This window comes from Ixodes scapularis, unplaced genomic scaffold, assembly GCF_016920785.2.
Source record: "Ixodes scapularis isolate PalLabHiFi unplaced genomic scaffold, ASM1692078v2 ptg001131l_1___fragment_3__unscaffolded, whole genome shotgun sequence".
In the NCBI taxonomy this organism is placed as follows: Eukaryota; Metazoa; Arthropoda; class Arachnida; order Ixodida; family Ixodidae; genus Ixodes; species Ixodes scapularis.
In genome coordinates, this window is record NW_024610104.1 from 414,613 (window position 1) to 430,950 (window position 16,338).

The following is a 16,338-nucleotide window of genomic DNA, read 5'->3' on the forward strand; positions in this document are numbered from 1 at the left end:
GGGAGCCGTTTTTGGCGGTTACAGACAATGCCGGGTGCACTCCATGGGACAGGTAATGCTTAAAAAAAATAAGAGTAAGCTTTGTTTTACGCTGGTCAAATACGTCCCCAATGATACTTTTGTCGTTGAGGGAGCCATCTGCTGGCCTTTTACCAACACCAAAGACTACACCGACGAAGAAACGTGCGGATGAATGGGAAAAAAATGGCAGAAGGTGTCGCGCCTGCAGTTGGCTCATGGACGTGGTAGTTGGTCAAGTGACGGAAGTGACAATCTATACGAGGCCAATAAAAGGCCAAAGACTCGTTGAGGGCATTGTAGTTTGACTGTGTGTCGGGGCTGTGCAGGACCAAGCTGCTGGACTCGGAGGAGGTGTGTGGCCAGCTGAGGAAGCAGCTGCAGCGGTCGCAGGCCCGCCTGTTGCCGAGCCCCACGACGGTGGCCGTGAGCGGGGTCTACGACGTGGGCGCAGAGGAGGCGAGCGTGGACGACATGCTCGCCCAAGCCAAGAGGGACGTGGAGTGCCTCACGCGCAAGACCAAGCACCTATCCAGGGCACAGAGGTACCCTTTCCTCTCTAAGGGCAGGGCTTTTCCAGTAGCTTGGTAGGGCCCCTCGTTAGTGCCTGGTTGAGCGGGACTGATGCTGAGGAAACAGCTTCAACTCGCGGGACAAGACTGTGAACAATTCTTTAGTCGTGAAACATTCTTTGGCTAGGAGTGAATCAGCACCGATTGTTTGACGGGTGGGGGAGGATGGGACCAGAGGGGCAGGCGAGGAGGAGCTCAACCACCTGGGAATTATGGAAGGCCCTGGAAGATGGCTTCATTCTAGGAACGACTATGCATAAACTGCCTGATAAAGAGCGCCGTGAACATGTGCAATGCTGGAAACTTGCACATAACAATTGCCATATTCATTTTCCTTGTCCCTCAGTCTTCTTGTGTTGGCGAGATTTAATAACTGGATACATTTTACGTACAGATTGATTACAACGAGGAATATATAGCGGAAGAAGAAGCGAGACACAAAAATTAAAAAAATTGGCAGGGTCTCTTAGGTGATACCTCAGATGACTTGGAGGCTAAAGTCAAGCGCCGATGTGAACGTGATAGCGAAGCTCCGAAGGCCTCTTTGCTGACCCACTTTTGGCGCCGTTTCATTGGTACCTTTCGTCTCGCCGACAAGGACTCTAAAGGTCAACTGAACTATGTCCTCTCCGTCTTGCGATGTTTGTCGTCTTGTCTGGTTTGCCGCATGCGCTTGACGTTTTGTCCACGATATTCACGGGTGGCGTTTGCCGCTGACATTCTCAGTGCCGTTCCTGCCGTTGCCCTTTGTAGGCGCGTTGCTCTTGGGGAGTGTGTACTACCGTAACATGTGGAGCCCCCACTTAAGTAAGTGCCCCCCACATCTTCCGGGAATTTCCCATTTCTGTAAACGACGGCGCAAGTGCCCCGCCCGTCTCCAAGGCATTATTCTTTTAGTCTTGTTTCAGGCTTTTTGACTGTCGCAGTGTACAAAGCCAATATTGAATCCAACCCAAAAAGTTGCTACGCGAATGCACCACCAGCCATCGTCGCCATTTCCTTAGCTGGGAGCGGTTGTCTTCGTTCGCCAAGCATCCGTATACGGTTCAAAAGAAACTCAAAGTTGTGAATTGGCATCGGAAGAACACCTCGCCATTTCAAGTTGGACCGTAAGAGGGCACGCGAGAGGGACACCAAGTACAGAGTTTCGCTGCAACACAATTTCGGGAAGTTGAAGTACGACGCCAATTGAGCAACGGTGCCTCCGTCTTCAGTGAAGTTGACGATACCCTGTACGAGTTCTTGGAGAGTGAAAGCAACTCTGGACATGTGGCGAGGAGGGAGATCTTGACGAACGGCTGTCTGACGTCGGCGCCCCTGTCCCCGAGAACCCCGACGAGCTGCAAACCGAGGGCCTCCTCTTTAGATCCCATTCTGGGGAATCGTGCTTTGATGGCGGCGGAGCTGAATGCCAGGATTTCCGTTTTCCGGGTTGAACATTGACTGAAGTGTTGGTAAATCAGTGTTTTCAACAGTGCTTTTCTTTTCACTTGTACTGGCCGCTATTTTGTGGCCGCCATATTGAATTTTTGGCCCAATCTGAATAAGGGCCCCCTGTATATCTAGTCGAATTACCTCCAAATTTTGGGGGGCCGCTTGCTTAAGATTTTACAGTATACGCTGCTTCCCCATTACGACCAGAGAAGAGGAATTGACTTGCTGCTGAATTACCCGAGCATCATCGAGAATGCAGGGAAGAGTGTTCCACACGCCGCATCTGACGGCGTCTGCAGCAGTAACATTTCTAAAGCAAAAGCCTAAAACAAATGGCATCTTGCACTCACGTTTGTCAATGGTTTATTCTGGTTATTTACTTTGAATTTCTTATACGGGGAAAGCGTTTGCGTCGGTGCATGATGTGGTGCGAGCGTAGTTTTAGTCACTGCACACGAAAAATCTACGAAACCCTAGCCGTAAACAGCTTCGCTGTAAAAAAAAGTTTCGAGGACACCTAAGCACTTCTTAGAGTTTGGAATGCGAAAGCATGAGTGTCATTCTTCCGCTCCCTTAGTTCGTCTGCAACATACTGGCGTGGACGCCTATAGTTTACTACTGCCGAGGGAGTGGCCGCCGCCGACATTCGCGACTTCAGCGAATCATTGGGGGCGCGCTGGTCAGGCAAAATGGTAAATGAAAGCAGGTCATTTTCGTCGTTCAGCGCGTGGACCACCATAAATTTCTTGCACTGCAGCGTAAAATGTGTGTTGCACCTGAAAGCAAAGCGATTTTTCGACGGTAGAACGCTTGTTGTAGTCAGTGCGTAGGAATGACTAGGCGGAAGCATAAAAATAAATGCTGGAAACAATGTTTGTTTCTATGCTACCTACAAGAGCCAAGCAGCGATAGCAGACGACAGAGTCGAAACGACCTCGTATCCTGAGCATCTCGACGTACGCGACATCGGTTTCGCTGGAGTTGCCAATAGGTGCCTCAGGCGCTGCCATGTTTTTAGGTGCCGAAAGCAGCAGAAGCGGCCCCCCTTTGGCAGCGCCTGACACGAAAGCGGGGCCAGACTCTCCAATAAGCTCCCGTGCGGGCCACAGCGCCAGGAAGGTCTTTCGAGGGTGGCATTTACAGGATTTTACAGTATACGCTGCTTCCCCATTACGACCAGAGAAGAGGAATTGACTTGCTGCTGAATTACTCGAGCATCATCGAGAATGCAGGGAAGAGTGTTCCACACGCCGCATCTGACGGCGTCTGCAGCAGTAACATTTCTAAAGCAAAAGCCTAAAACAAATGGCATCTTGCACTCACGTTTGTCAATGGTTTATTCTGGTTATTTACTTTGAATTTCTTATACGGGGAAAGCGTTTGCGTCGGTGCATGATGTGGTGCGAGCGTAGTTTTAGTCACTGCACACGAAAAATCTACGAAACCCTAGCCGTAAACAGCTTCGCTGTAAAAAAAAGTTTCGAGGACACCTAAGCACTTCTTAGAGTTTGGAATGCGAAAGCATGAGTGTCATTCTTCCGCTCCCTTAGTTCGTCTGCAACATACTGGCGTGGACGCCTATAGTTTACTACTGCCGAGGGTGTGGCCGCCGCCGACATTCGCGACTTCAGCGAATCATTGGGGGCGCGCTGGTCAGGCAAAATGGTAAATGAAAGCAGGTCATTTTCGTCGTTCAGCGCGTGGACCACCATAAATTTCTTGCACTGCAGCGTAAAATGTGTGTTGCACCTGAAAGCAAAGCGATTTTTCGACGGTAGAACGCTTGTTGTAGTCAGTGCGTAGGAATGACTAGGCGGAAGCATAAAAATAAATGCTGGAAACAATGTTTGTTTCTATGCTACCTACAAGAGCCAAGCAGCGATAGCAGACGACAGAGTCGAAACGACCTCGTATCCTGAGCATCTCGACGTACGCGACATCGGTTTCGCTGGAGTTGCCAATAGGTGCCTCAGGCGCTGCCATGTTTTTAGGTGCCGAAAGCAGCAGAAGCGGCCCCCCTTTGGCAGCGCCTGACACGAAAGCGGGGGCAGACTCTCCAATAAGCTCCCGTGCGGGCCACAGCGCCAGGAAGGTCTTTCGAGGGTGGCATTCCGTCAAACTATGACACGGACAATGGCTATCTAGGAGCCATTTTGCAGGAAATTTCTTCTACGTTTCTTGCCTCTCAACCATAGGCCAGTATCTTTCCAGAGATTGTCTCCCCCCCAAAAAAAACTTCACGATCTGATTTACCAAATTCCTCATGCTGAATGCAACGCCTCGTATGTTGTGGAAACAAAGAACTTTCCCGAACGTCTGCCCACACATAAGTATGACGCGAAGAAAGACATTCAGGGCAGTTTGCTGGCGTAACGTGCTCAGGATGCCTTCGTTGACCGTGTAAAATGCACCGGTTCAGATAAAAACGGAGTACAAGTTTTTTAAGCTCTCTTTCAGGCAACATATCAAAACGTTAAGACTAAAACGCCATAGATCCCTCAATATTTTGAGAGTTATCTCCCACACGACTCGGGGTTCCTGTCGTTTGTGCCTGTTAAGAATCTATGGGTCCATTGCGTGGTCTCGTCTAGATTATGCATGTTTGGTGTATGGATGAGCGAGTGCATCAACAGTGAAAATGTTGGATCAATCCATTGCGCAGGGATCCTACTTGTCACCGGTGCATTTCATACATCCCCTGGGTTGAGTCTCTATTCTGAAGCTGAAGAAATGTTCCTAGAGAAAAGGCGAGCTGTCTTGGGTCTAACGTATTCCCTCAGGATACGGTCAGTATCGCAACATCAGTGTCGGGAACTAGCTGAGGGAACAGATTTTGAACTAACCTTCCAAAGTAAGCCCTTTTCACTGCTGTCTCGGCTAGCCTTCGGACAAACCCGCCTGTTGCTCAGTTTGTGGGAACTGTGGCACCATGGGAGCATAGTCTGCTCATCACAGACTTGTCACTCACTGGGTACACTAAGGAAAATACCCCACGAGAAGTCTTAAAACAGGAATTCTTTCAGCTACCAAATGCACATAAAGACTACACCAGCTTTTATACTGACGGCACAGAAACCGACTCCTCTGTCGGCTGTTCCGGGATGGGATCATCACTTAAATGTGTGCGGAGGATTAATTCCAGTGCAATTACCTCGACTGCCGAGTTTTATGGTTCACTACTGGCCACGGAAGATATTATCAAAAATAGGCATACATACTCTGTAGTTTACGCTGATTCACTAAGTGCTCTGAGAGCAATCAGATCCCTTGAGATAGCAAAAAACCCTCTAATCACTCAGCTACATCATAAAGTGGTTGCTGCAGCTGTGGAAAACAAATTGCGTCTTTTGCTGGCTATCACGTGGGTATACCTGTCAGTGAAGCTGCTGATTATGCCGCATGCGCTACAAGGAATGTTGATATCCAAGACTACAAAGCGACCGCAAGGAAAAGCGTCTGGTGTAAATGGCAAGAGGAATGTTGTCGGGAAGCAGATGCTAGAGGTGTTGGCTCGTCACAGGGACCGTTTTTTCCAGGTCCCCCTTCGACGTGTTTTACTCGGCAACTCTACACCCTGCTCTTCTGCTTGGAGATGAACCTTTTCTACATGTTTTTAAATTCCTAGAAAGTGCTGGACTTTTGCGCTCACGTTAAACTAACTTCGCAACTTTCAAATTTTTCATCTACATTATTCATACACAGATCCATGTCCATCATTTTGTTCTATCACTAGCCACTAGAGTGCTCTTTCTTCTCTAAAAACTGTTTCTTGAAATAGTTGCAGATTTTGCCGCTCTTTAACCTTGGATGCATTTGCGCCAATAAGACTCCATCGATCGATGAATTGCTCGAAAGCGATTGTAGTGTTGCATCGACTTGCACTCATTCCCGCTACTTCCGACATCCATCTGTACCAAAGCAGCAAAGGTGTCTAGTGCTCCCGGGCTTTCGAAGAAGCAATTTGAGTGGACGGGATCGTGGGCACAAAGCCCCATGAAGCGAAAGGGCTTTGCTCTTCGGCAGCATACTTCCATTTGCCGGAAACCGCCCATAACGACAGTCACAGTGTTAAATTTGAGAAACACAAGTGCTGCAAGAATGAGCAAACATTCCCGCCAGGCACGAAGGAGAAAAAATATGACTGCATTAGGCACTCATAGTTGCCAGAGATCTTGGTTTTCCCTTTAGTAACCGGTAATATAGGATAAAAACCAAATCTCCATTTTGAAAAAAAGAAAAAAAAGCGGCGCATATAAATGGAATTGTACGCTTGTGCATTGTGTGGGTTTTTATGTACTAAAGATGTTGTTGCGACAATTGCCAGAGTATTCTGTAAGACGTATGCAGAGGTGTGGATGTTATTCTAAAACTTGAATGTTTTGAGGCAGGCAAAATGTTGTTTGGTTGTCCCCACAGAGAGGAAGAGGAAAGGGAGAAGAAGTCTGATGCGGACGAGGGCACGGCCGAGGCCAGCGGCAACGACGAGAGCTCCGAGTCCGAAGTGGAGGCCGACGAGGACGGTGAGGAGCCTTTGGATGCGGGGGGCCAATGGCTGGACAAATGCAGATGCTCTTGGCCGTGCGAGGGGAGCGCGCTAGGAGCTCTGCCGCCAAACAAAATGCGGGCAAACTATGGGGTGCCTCAAATAGCGGCCAGGCTCTTTAGATCGCCGCGTGATTCAGTATCTCAATCTATCGCGCTACAATTTTGTGCAGCGTTGCCCACAGATGGTAAATTTTTTTTTGGAAAATTTGCAAACAGAACTTGCCTGAGGAAAAAGTAAAGAAAGAAAAAGGCTAAACTCCTATGCAAATGCAGCGATGCCACCGGTCTTCAAACAATACGGCGTCGTTTTGCACGGGAGGCGAGAGATGGTGCGAGCGGTCGTGACGCCAACTGCTGCTAACGAATGAGCATACACTCTAAGAAAAAATGGAGGAAAAAAGTAGCAACGCCGCGCCTTCCTCCCTTCTACCGACGCGCCCCCAAGCGGACACGAGAAAAGGGGAGGAACGAAATGTTTTTCTCCTTCTCCAGGCAGACGGGAGAAAGCTTTCGCCCTCCCGACTCATCGTCTTTCGGTTTCGTTTTTCGAGCAGGTCGCGCACGTTGTTTAATAAATAGCTGTTGAGTTGATTGAGCTTCAGCAGCAGCGAAGGCCGCCTGTAATTCCGTCTTCCAGTTTAAACGTCCAGAACATTTCGGTTGCATTGACATTTTTATCACTAATTTTATCAAACGAGCAAACGAAGCCGCTAGAAACAGCGAAGTTCCGGAGCAGTGCCAGCAGCGCCACGTACACTGGGGGATGGCCGTCTCCGGATTACGTGACTCGCGCGGCACGGAACTATAGCCACTGCAGGCTGCAGCACTACAGACTACAGTAGCGAAAGCACGCGGAACTGTGTCGACGTTTTCGACGTTATGGAAACCGCAGGAACTGCGTCCAAGACAGGCAGGTTTTGCTGCCGGCTGCCTGGGTGCCTTCCCCCCTGAGTTCAGTTCTGTTTTCCGATGCCGAGTGCAACCGGCGTTCAACGTGGTTTTGTGTTTGTGCGTGTCAGCAACATAGCTGCAACATCGTGATGACAGTTTTGGGTTGTGAACAGAAGACTGGAATTATCGCCGATGTGACCATGTGTTCGCGTATCAGTGGTGTAACAAGAAGATGAGATCGTAAACTGTTGGGCATTGATGCCGCTGGTCGGGTTGTGATCGGAGGGGGCGGGGTGTCGCAAGTTGACATTCCGCTTTACATTAAAAAGTTTAATACCACTTGAGGGATTACGTGCAATCGATCAACGTGCGGATAGTCATGTTGGAACGCTGGTCTGAACAGTAGAAGCTCCTATCGTACAGTGGCCAATGTGACTGTCGGAATGGTCTCGTCCCCGACAGCGATTGCGTTCTGGGGCAAGGACTGAACAGTACGAAATCGTGACGTGAAGTACGTATATTTACAGTATGGAATTTCGGCATTAAAAACAATAGTAGGTAAAATCGAACAAAAAAAGCTACCCTTTATTTCGCTGTTTCATTATACTACGGTTGCTGGAGAAACTACCCTCCGTGGCGCGCTGGGATGAGCGCTAGAAGTTTTCGGGCTCGCCACGGCGTAGTTCCGTACACTTAAACCTGCCGCAAGTCGCGGCTTTGACTGCATTCAAGTTGATCGAAAAGCAATTTCTCAGTCCGTGAAGCATCACTTCCAGCTGACTGAATATCCGCTCTACAGAGATTAATTCAAACGGCAATTGCAGCTTTGCGCGAACAGCACAAATAGAAAAACAAATAGAAATACAAGCTACGACGTGCCGTGTGGGGAAACAAACTCATGGCTTCGAACCGCATTGGAGCGGCTTGATTTATTGGCTTTCAAATAATTACGGCATGATTGAGCGTTTAATTTTTAATAAGAGATTCAACCCCTGAGCCATTCAAAATACTTTCAGAGGTATGACATTGCAGGGAAAAAATCAACATGCTGGGAATATTTGTTATTGCTTAGGGAGTCACCGAAAAGTTCCGCACGTTCAAAACGACCAGTATAAAAGACGGAAACGCAGAGCACGGGTGTAGTGTTCGGGTTAGTGTGGTGTTCCGTTGTATTGATATTTGTGTGTGCAGTGCATGTGCTTAATGTATGTTCACCTGATGCTTGTAATAAGTGTATGGGTGTCATGTGTGTATCGTGTGTATAGTAGAGGGTCCTCAAGCGCAGTAGTGGCCTAAGAGAAACAAATAATTTTTTGTAGAACATGAATTGGGCGGTACTTAGCGCCACCTAGCCTAGCTACTTGCAATTACTCTGCTTGACCCCGCCATCTGGTGGCTAGCGATTTCACCTTCTTTCACGCTACGCCGCTACGCTGGCTACGCGATAAACAGCGGCTTCGAGTTCGTTCTTCCAAGAGCGGCTTTTGGTTTCGCGGAGTGAGTTTGCCCTTCTCCGTGATGTGCGGTTGACGAAGGAATTGTGACTCGAGGAACACCAAAGGTAAGACGCAAAGTGCGCGAAGTAACTGGGTATCGGTTGTCTCCGTTTAACATCGCAGTGCTGTCGACGAGAAGACTGAGTAACTGCTTTGGAAACGCAGGTTTCTGTACCTGTGGGGGGAATCTGGCTTCGGAAATAAACACAGTTTGCGGAAAGCTCGTGTTACGCTTTCATTTGCTGCTGCTCTCGTCCCGTACAAGAGACGTAGCGTCCTCGTTAAGCCTTATTGGGCTCGATTTGCTCGATTCGGGGCCGCCATATTGAGATGCAAGCGACGGAGGAACTTTGCTCCCCTGCTTCAGGGACGAAGGTTTCTCCCTTTCTAAAGGAACATAGGTTACAAGACCGTTCCTCCCGTAAGGGAGGACTATACGTACCCTTTTTTCTAAGAGTGTACGGCGCCGTGAGCCGGCGTCATTAGCAGACAATATTTTCGACTCAAAAGCGGTGAAAGCTTTTTTAATATCAGTTGCCAATGCATTATTCTATCACCCTTACTATTAAAACGCATCGAATGGACACATGGTTGATTAAAGAAATAATTTGTCAAAATATTTTGACTGTTTCATTTTTTTTTTTTTTTTTTTTTTTGGGGGGGGGGGGGGGGTCTTATGTCGTCTGCTTTGCAGTTCCTTGTTACCACGCCTGCTTTTGGTTCTGCGACTGTCGCCGCTGCGGAACGCGTGCCGCTTTTGAGTCCAAAACATTGTCTGCTGATGACGCCAGCTGTTGTCGCCGTATGCTCGTTCGTTGGCGGCTGTTGGTGTCGTGACAGCTTGTGCCATCTCTTGTCTCCCGTGAGTTTCCATAGGAGCTAAGCCTTTTTCTTTCTTTACTATTTACTCAGGTAAGTTCGCTCTTTGCAAATTTTACAAAAAAATAATTCACCATCCGTGAGCAACGCTGCACAAAGTCGTAACGCGATAGGCTAAGAAACCGAATTTTGTGGTTCATTTAAAGAGCCTGGCCACTATTTGGGAGTCACGGCGTTTTTTCTTACGGAATTGTATATCTCTCGCAACTGCCTGCTTCTGCGAGGATTGTGACCCTCTCCCATACAGTCGGGAGAGGAGGAGGACGAGCAGAAGCAGAAGTTGAATTCGCTGTTGGAGTCTTTCGTTGGAGTAACGCTGTAACCTGCTCCGTAACGAATATTTATTTATAAAGGTGTTTCGTGGGAGTGCGCGCCCTTATCCTATTTGGAACGGACACGGACCTTGCACTCCGAGGTTGCTTTTTTGAGCGGCCCTGCTGGGCCTCGATTTATTCGGAACTGTAACTCGGTAGTTTTCACGTTCGTCGAATACCAAGCTGATTTTTTAGGTCTCGGTGTTTGCAGAGAAGTTAAAGATTTGCCATTCCAAGACACTCAAGGCACGTACCAAAACGCGGCCAAAAGGCAAAAATATTGCGTGTCAGCAAAAACTAAGATATAGTTTACATCGCTCGCTCATACAGGTGTAAAAAAAAAGGTGAGTTGGGAGGGAGCCAACCATTGGAAGGGGGTGTGCCTTGCAGAGAGGTACAGCCAGGACCTGGTGAACCTGACGATGGAGATCTCGTGCAAGCAGAAGTTGATAAAGCAGCTGGAGCAGAGCCAACGGCGGCTGCACACCACGCGCATCCACTACGAGGAGAAGCTGGTGCAGCTCCAGGCCCGCATACGGGAGACAGAGCTCGAGAGGGACCGCATCCTCTCCAGCGTGGGTGGGTTTTGCAAAGAGGAGGAGCTTTGGGCCAGTTGTCTAGCGGAGACGGTTGCAGGCAGCGCTGGGCCCTCGAAGGACTGGGAGGAGAAGGTGCGCAAGATCCGGGGGGACTTTGAGCGCCGGCTGGGCCAGCTGCAGGGGGAGCTGAAGAAGATGCAGGCGGCCAGGCGGGAGCACGCCCAGCTCATTAAGAACCAGGCCGAGTACGAGCGCCAGGTGGGCAAGCTCAAGCAGGAGGTGGCCGACATGAAGAAGACCAAGGTGCGTCCATCCGGGCATTAGTTCCGTTTCTCTATTACCTCACAGTTACCGTATTATGCGAGGGAAGGTTTTCATGCCCTCGAAAAGAAAAAAAAAAGTCGAGGCTGATTATAGTTATTGCACTCGGGGGCACGGCTAGAAGAGAAAAGGGAAGAAATATCAGTTCACGTTTTGACTGCACTCATCCGAACTGCTCAGGTTCTTCTCACTGTGGCAATCCACTTGGCGGCAGATGTGCACTACTCTTTTTGGGGCGCGAGCTCCTCCGCTGCCCATAAGCAAAGCGACGCGCAAAGTACACTCAAACACCTGACCACTTTGAAGCAGAAACTAAAAAATGCCCGATGCAGGATCATTGTTGTTCTGGTCCCTCTGCATAAAAAAAACTGAGTTGCAAGCTTTCGTGAACACGGTGCATGGTTTTGGCTTGGCTTGCATTGACTTGACTTGGCCAGGCTTGGCATGGCTTGAATTGGTTAACGCCCACGTGGTGCACTAGCTGCCTTTCTGCGCCGTGCTTTTCGGCGTATGTTGTAGAAGCATACGTTTTTGACCCAACGCTTGGTGAAGGCGTCTGTTACGATGGGGAAGAAATGGAAAGCACCGGGAGTGCGACGTCAGTAACGCATCGCTCCTCATCTGCTCTTTAGGCAGTCCCCTTCACGCTGACGACGCTGACGAAATCATTGTTGCTCCATCGGCTCGTTGGTTGCCGTCGAGAAGCGCTTGTCGAGCGCTGCGAGTGCTTCCTCGTCCCCGTTGCCCTTCTCTCCCTCTCGTCTTTACCTGGCTTGGCTGTGCTGTGGTTGCCGAGGCCATGCTGTAGTAGATCCGTTTTTCCCTCGAGTCCATCGAGCAAAATGGCACTTTTGCATTTCGGACTAAGGTCATTGCCGTTGACGGCTTCCAAAAACTTGAGGAATGTGAGCTTCCACTACCGCCACTGCAAGCAGGCTGGTCTCGGCGTAGCGAGGAAGGCGGGTGGTGATAGACTGTAGGTAAACATGGGAGCCATCGACCGGTCCCAGTTATTATGATGAAAGGCGTAGTACTTTCTTAATCCTCGTTGCCATAACTCCGGTGTCCCTAAGACGCGACAGGAGGAAACGACTGCCTTATTCGAACAGTGAACAAAGTGTACTTTTCTTTTCAAGAACCAGAAAAGAAATCGCGTGTACAATGCGGTTGCCAGATGAGACGAAGGATAAGAACAGCGTTGTCAGCATAACAAGCGCACGGCGGAATGATTCTTGTTTCCAGGCAAACTGGCGCAAAGCCACTGCCCGTTAGAAGGGGTACAGCCGTTAAGATTCATCGATCCATCCACTCTGGACTGGAACAAGCCGGAAATGTTTGTTCTGGAACACTGACTGTCACCGTTTTTTCGGGATAATTTGGTGGAATTTGGGGTAAATCCGGTGAGGCTATGGCTTTCTAGGCCAGCGTGAGGTAGTGTGGGCGTGAAAAGGTATTGCAAGAGCCCAATCTGTGGACCCCCGTTGTGGAGAAAGTAGCCTCGAATAGGTTTGTTTGGGGCAGGTGTCGCTCATGACGAAGATGAAGGAGGGGAGCCGTTGTCACCAGGAGGCGGAGAAGCGGAGGCAGCGTGAGGTGGCCCAGATGCGCAAGGAGAACCGGCAGCAGGAGAACCGCATCCGCTCCCTGGAGGCCCAGAACCGCACCAAGGAGATGGTGCTCAAGCGGCGCCACGAGGAGGTGGCCGCCCTCCGCCGCCAGGCCCACCCCATGTCCAGTCGCGTGGCGGGACGCCTCGGAGGTGAGCACCTGGCCATTGGGGGCCCCTCCCAAGGCTCTGAGGCGCCCGGATCCAAGTGAAGCGGCCGAAGTGCCTCTCAAATTTCCCCACTAATGTTAGCTGGGAAATTTTTTTCCCTAAATTTAGTGAGGAAATTTTTCTACTAAATTTAATGGAAAAATGTTTTCTGCTAAACTTAACAAAAACATTTTCACGCAAAAAAAAAATTTGCCACTAAATTGAGTGGGTAATATTTCTGCTCAATTTAACGGAAAAATTTCCCTGCTAAATCTACTGGGGAAATTTTCGTTAAATTTAGAGGGAAATTTTGCGACAATTTCCCGCTAAATGGTAAAGGGGAAGGAGGGGGCTACGGAGGGGTAGGGTCCTCCTCAAGCGCTACACTCCCATTCGGCATTACAGGAAATTGTAAATGTTTTTAATTTTTTATACAATTTTCTCGGTGCATTTTATACGATGCGACTCGTATGTGGGTTTCTTTAGCAAAATTTCACTGTGCGACATCATTTTTCATGCGTTGCGCGCCATCTTTTGTAGAGCACCGTAACTCTGTAGGCATAGGTGGCGTTGCCCCTTCCAAGAGGACGGGGCTGTCGCCGCACTCCTCTACACTCTTCATAACTGACTCCGAAAGCGAGGAATTTGACGGTTCTCCAAAGCAGTACAATGTGGATAGCAGAGGCAGTGAGAATCAAGTTGTACAGCATGCAATGGCACCGCTTAATTCAGCCATGGTTCCAGATTCTTTTGCTTGAGTCCAGTAACGCTGAAAGCTAAGAAGGATGGTATACGTGCATTGCATGGAATTTTCTCGCGTCTTTCTTAGTTTCTGTTTGATGAGCAGTGTTTTTCGGTCGTTCTATTTTGCTACGTTGTAAAAGGAATGATTTCGGCTAGCCGATCTTTCAGCAACGTTTCATTCTCTCCATCGTTTCCCTTTTGCACGCATGTGCTCCGACTTGGGGGAAATTGGGAAGGAAGTACGTAAAAAAAGGAGTGTCTTCCCCTCTTTCATTTTACTCGGGTGTCCTCCAATCACCGTGCCGTTTGGGTAGATTGAGAGATTGCCGAGTCCGCATCGGGGTATTGTAGGGGTGGCCGATCGCTCCGTGTTTATTCGGAAATGGATATTCGCCCAGAAAGGGGCAATGACTCTGGATATTACGGTGCTCGCCCGGCTGCATTTAGATGCGCCTTGCGGGATTTCCTTGTGACGTGGCCAATTGATTGGGGCAAAAGAAGTTGACGGCTCTCATAAAATGACTGTCCCTCGTGTCTCTGCAACTAAGTAAGCCCTGCTTTCTGGTTGTAGGGAAGTCTCTGTTGGTCTCTCCCAGGGTGGCCAAGCAGAAATGGCAGACGCTCGAAAAAAATGTAAGCATTCGCTTTTCAATCATTTTCTACCTATGAGGTTTCAAGCTGCACCGCCAGTACGTCCTGCAAAAAGAGACGGTCTGAGGACGCTCTCGTGTTTCTCCCTTCATTGGTTAAAGCTGTCTAACTGAGGCAGCCTGGCTTTGTGCAAATATTTAAATTTTTGAATATTTGATAATCGCTCGAGGTGAGCTACGATATTCCCATTTTTCCAATTGGGGACTGCAGCAGGTGTGCTTTGTTGAGCGGGATTCTAATTGAGCACCGATGCACCGCGGAAAAGCCACACCCGTGAAGCTCGCTTCCTTAGGTGCTGCTTCTCTGCACTGCACCGGTGCTCGGTAACAAGTATGGGGCTAACCCCGAAGTGGTCGAGGCTTCAAAAAGTACAAATATCTTAGTTGCAAGCTTGGAACAAAAGCACACTTGAAAGAAACAAAAACTAGCGCAAATGTTGTGGTAAAATTAAAAAAAAATGATGCTGTCGTTATTATGCAAGAGTGTATATGTGAGGCAGAGATGCCCCTTCATCCATCATTCGGGATTGTCTGGGAAGTTCTAGATAGAAGAAAGGATATTTGCATAAATCCCCAGTTAGATGGGCTTAATTTTCTGTCCGTCATTCTCTTGCCATCCTAATGTGGGCATTGAACTTGTGGAGACATGTTGTAAAAAGTGTAACCTTGGGAACAACCTTGGTGGGTTCAGCTGGCAGGGTAGTGAAAGGCTCGGAGAAACTATTCGATACTCAACTAGAAAATATTTTGTCAAAGCCACTATTGGCTAGAAGTCAAAATTTAATATTTGCACACACCTAATGCAAATGCATGAAGCTGCTTGGAACATATGTGCAGATAGTCGGATGTCTGCAGCAAACAGTGTCTCATAGGATCTTTGGCCTAGAGAAATTGCGACGAGCTATTTCTGGTTATATTTTCTCTAGGATTGCGCGAATATTTCAGTTTTCGAATAATCTGGAATAATACGCTACTCGATGTTTGCTTGGAGCTGAACTGCATTATATTCCTATTTTCCCAAAGATCAGCCCCGTTGAGCAGGCTTCTTACTGAGTGCCGCTGCACTGCGGAGAAGCAACACCCGCGGAGCTTGCTTTGGCGGGTGTTGCTTCTCCACAGTTTCTTGGTAAGATGCGCGTTCCATTAGGTATAGCTGGCCATCTCTACGTTCCAATGTGTCGTTTCCTTGCCATCCCAATGTAGGCATTTAAGATAGACGTAAGAAATATCTAAATGGAAGCTTGCGAATGATCTTGACAGCTGGATTTTTGTTTAGCCCTTTGCCAGCCTATGTGCGAGATCCACTTGCAATCCCAGGAAAAGAGGTGCTTTTCGACCCAAATCAATGAGCTGTGCATTGCAGAAAGTCTCTGAGAAAAGCAGTTAGGATGAAACTTAAAATTTATGATGTTACCTCGATCGAATGGGGAAAAAGGAGATTTCATTGTGAGCCAACGTCCACCTAAACCTAATATTGTCGAGACAAGAAATTAGATTGGGACTGTCTGTGGCATCTATGGCAGTGAAAAGACCGGTTCTAACAAAGACAACGGGAATCGGGCATCACTTGGCTATATCCGCTATTTTCTTTTTTTTGTAACCGACTTTGGTTAGAACAAAGTGGGAATGGAAAATGGTGATTGCTCTGCTGTAGCCGCTATTGGGTTATAACCGGTCTCGATAGTATCCTCTTTCTTGTTTCGAAGCAATACAAATCCCGTCCACAATAGACGGGATTGATATCTTGGGTCCATACGAGGCTTAGGTGCAAGTCAGCTTGTAGCGAAAATCTCAGTTGTATTTTGATCTAGGTAACGTAATGTTCTCAGACTTTGCATTCTATCCCAACAGCTAGCGTCACAATCTAACGGAGTTTAAGCTTTCTGCAATGCGTACCTGTGCCAAAAAACGCTGCTTTGGTTTCTCGGGAACTTTCTGTGGCACATTGGAAAGTTTCCAGCTAAACGACAAACTTGGTACACCCGGGAGGTGTTGCTGTCCATATTTGGGTCAGTATGTTTGTTCGGCTGGGGCTATTACTACTTTGGAGTATGCTAAAGGCTAGAAGACAGAAGAAAGGCTCTTTGCATTCATTCTCGGAAGAAAGCGCAAGTTCTGTAAAGTACTTCCGCTTGAGAGAGTAACGGAAGAAAGCCTTTTTGCCCTCAGCATTGCCCTT

General features: G+C 48.4%; 1 protein-coding gene across 2 annotated transcripts in view; it reads left to right on the top strand.

Moving 5' to 3' along the window:
• Window positions 1-16,338, top strand: part of LOC115321957 (kinesin-like protein KIF21A) — a 163,079-nt gene that overhangs the window by 105,136 nt on the left and 41,605 nt on the right. For both annotated transcript variants that reach the window (XM_040217434.2, XM_040217435.2), the window contains exons 12-17: window positions 348-563; window positions 6,441-6,544; window positions 10,540-10,728; window positions 10,786-10,991; window positions 12,531-12,768; window positions 14,081-14,142. In XM_040217434.2, coding sequence (XP_040073368.2) covers window positions 348-563; window positions 6,441-6,544; window positions 10,540-10,728; window positions 10,786-10,991; window positions 12,531-12,768; window positions 14,081-14,142 — 1,015 coding nt within the window. The remainder of the gene's footprint in view (window positions 1-347; window positions 564-6,440; window positions 6,545-10,539; window positions 10,729-10,785; window positions 10,992-12,530; window positions 12,769-14,080; window positions 14,143-16,338) is intronic.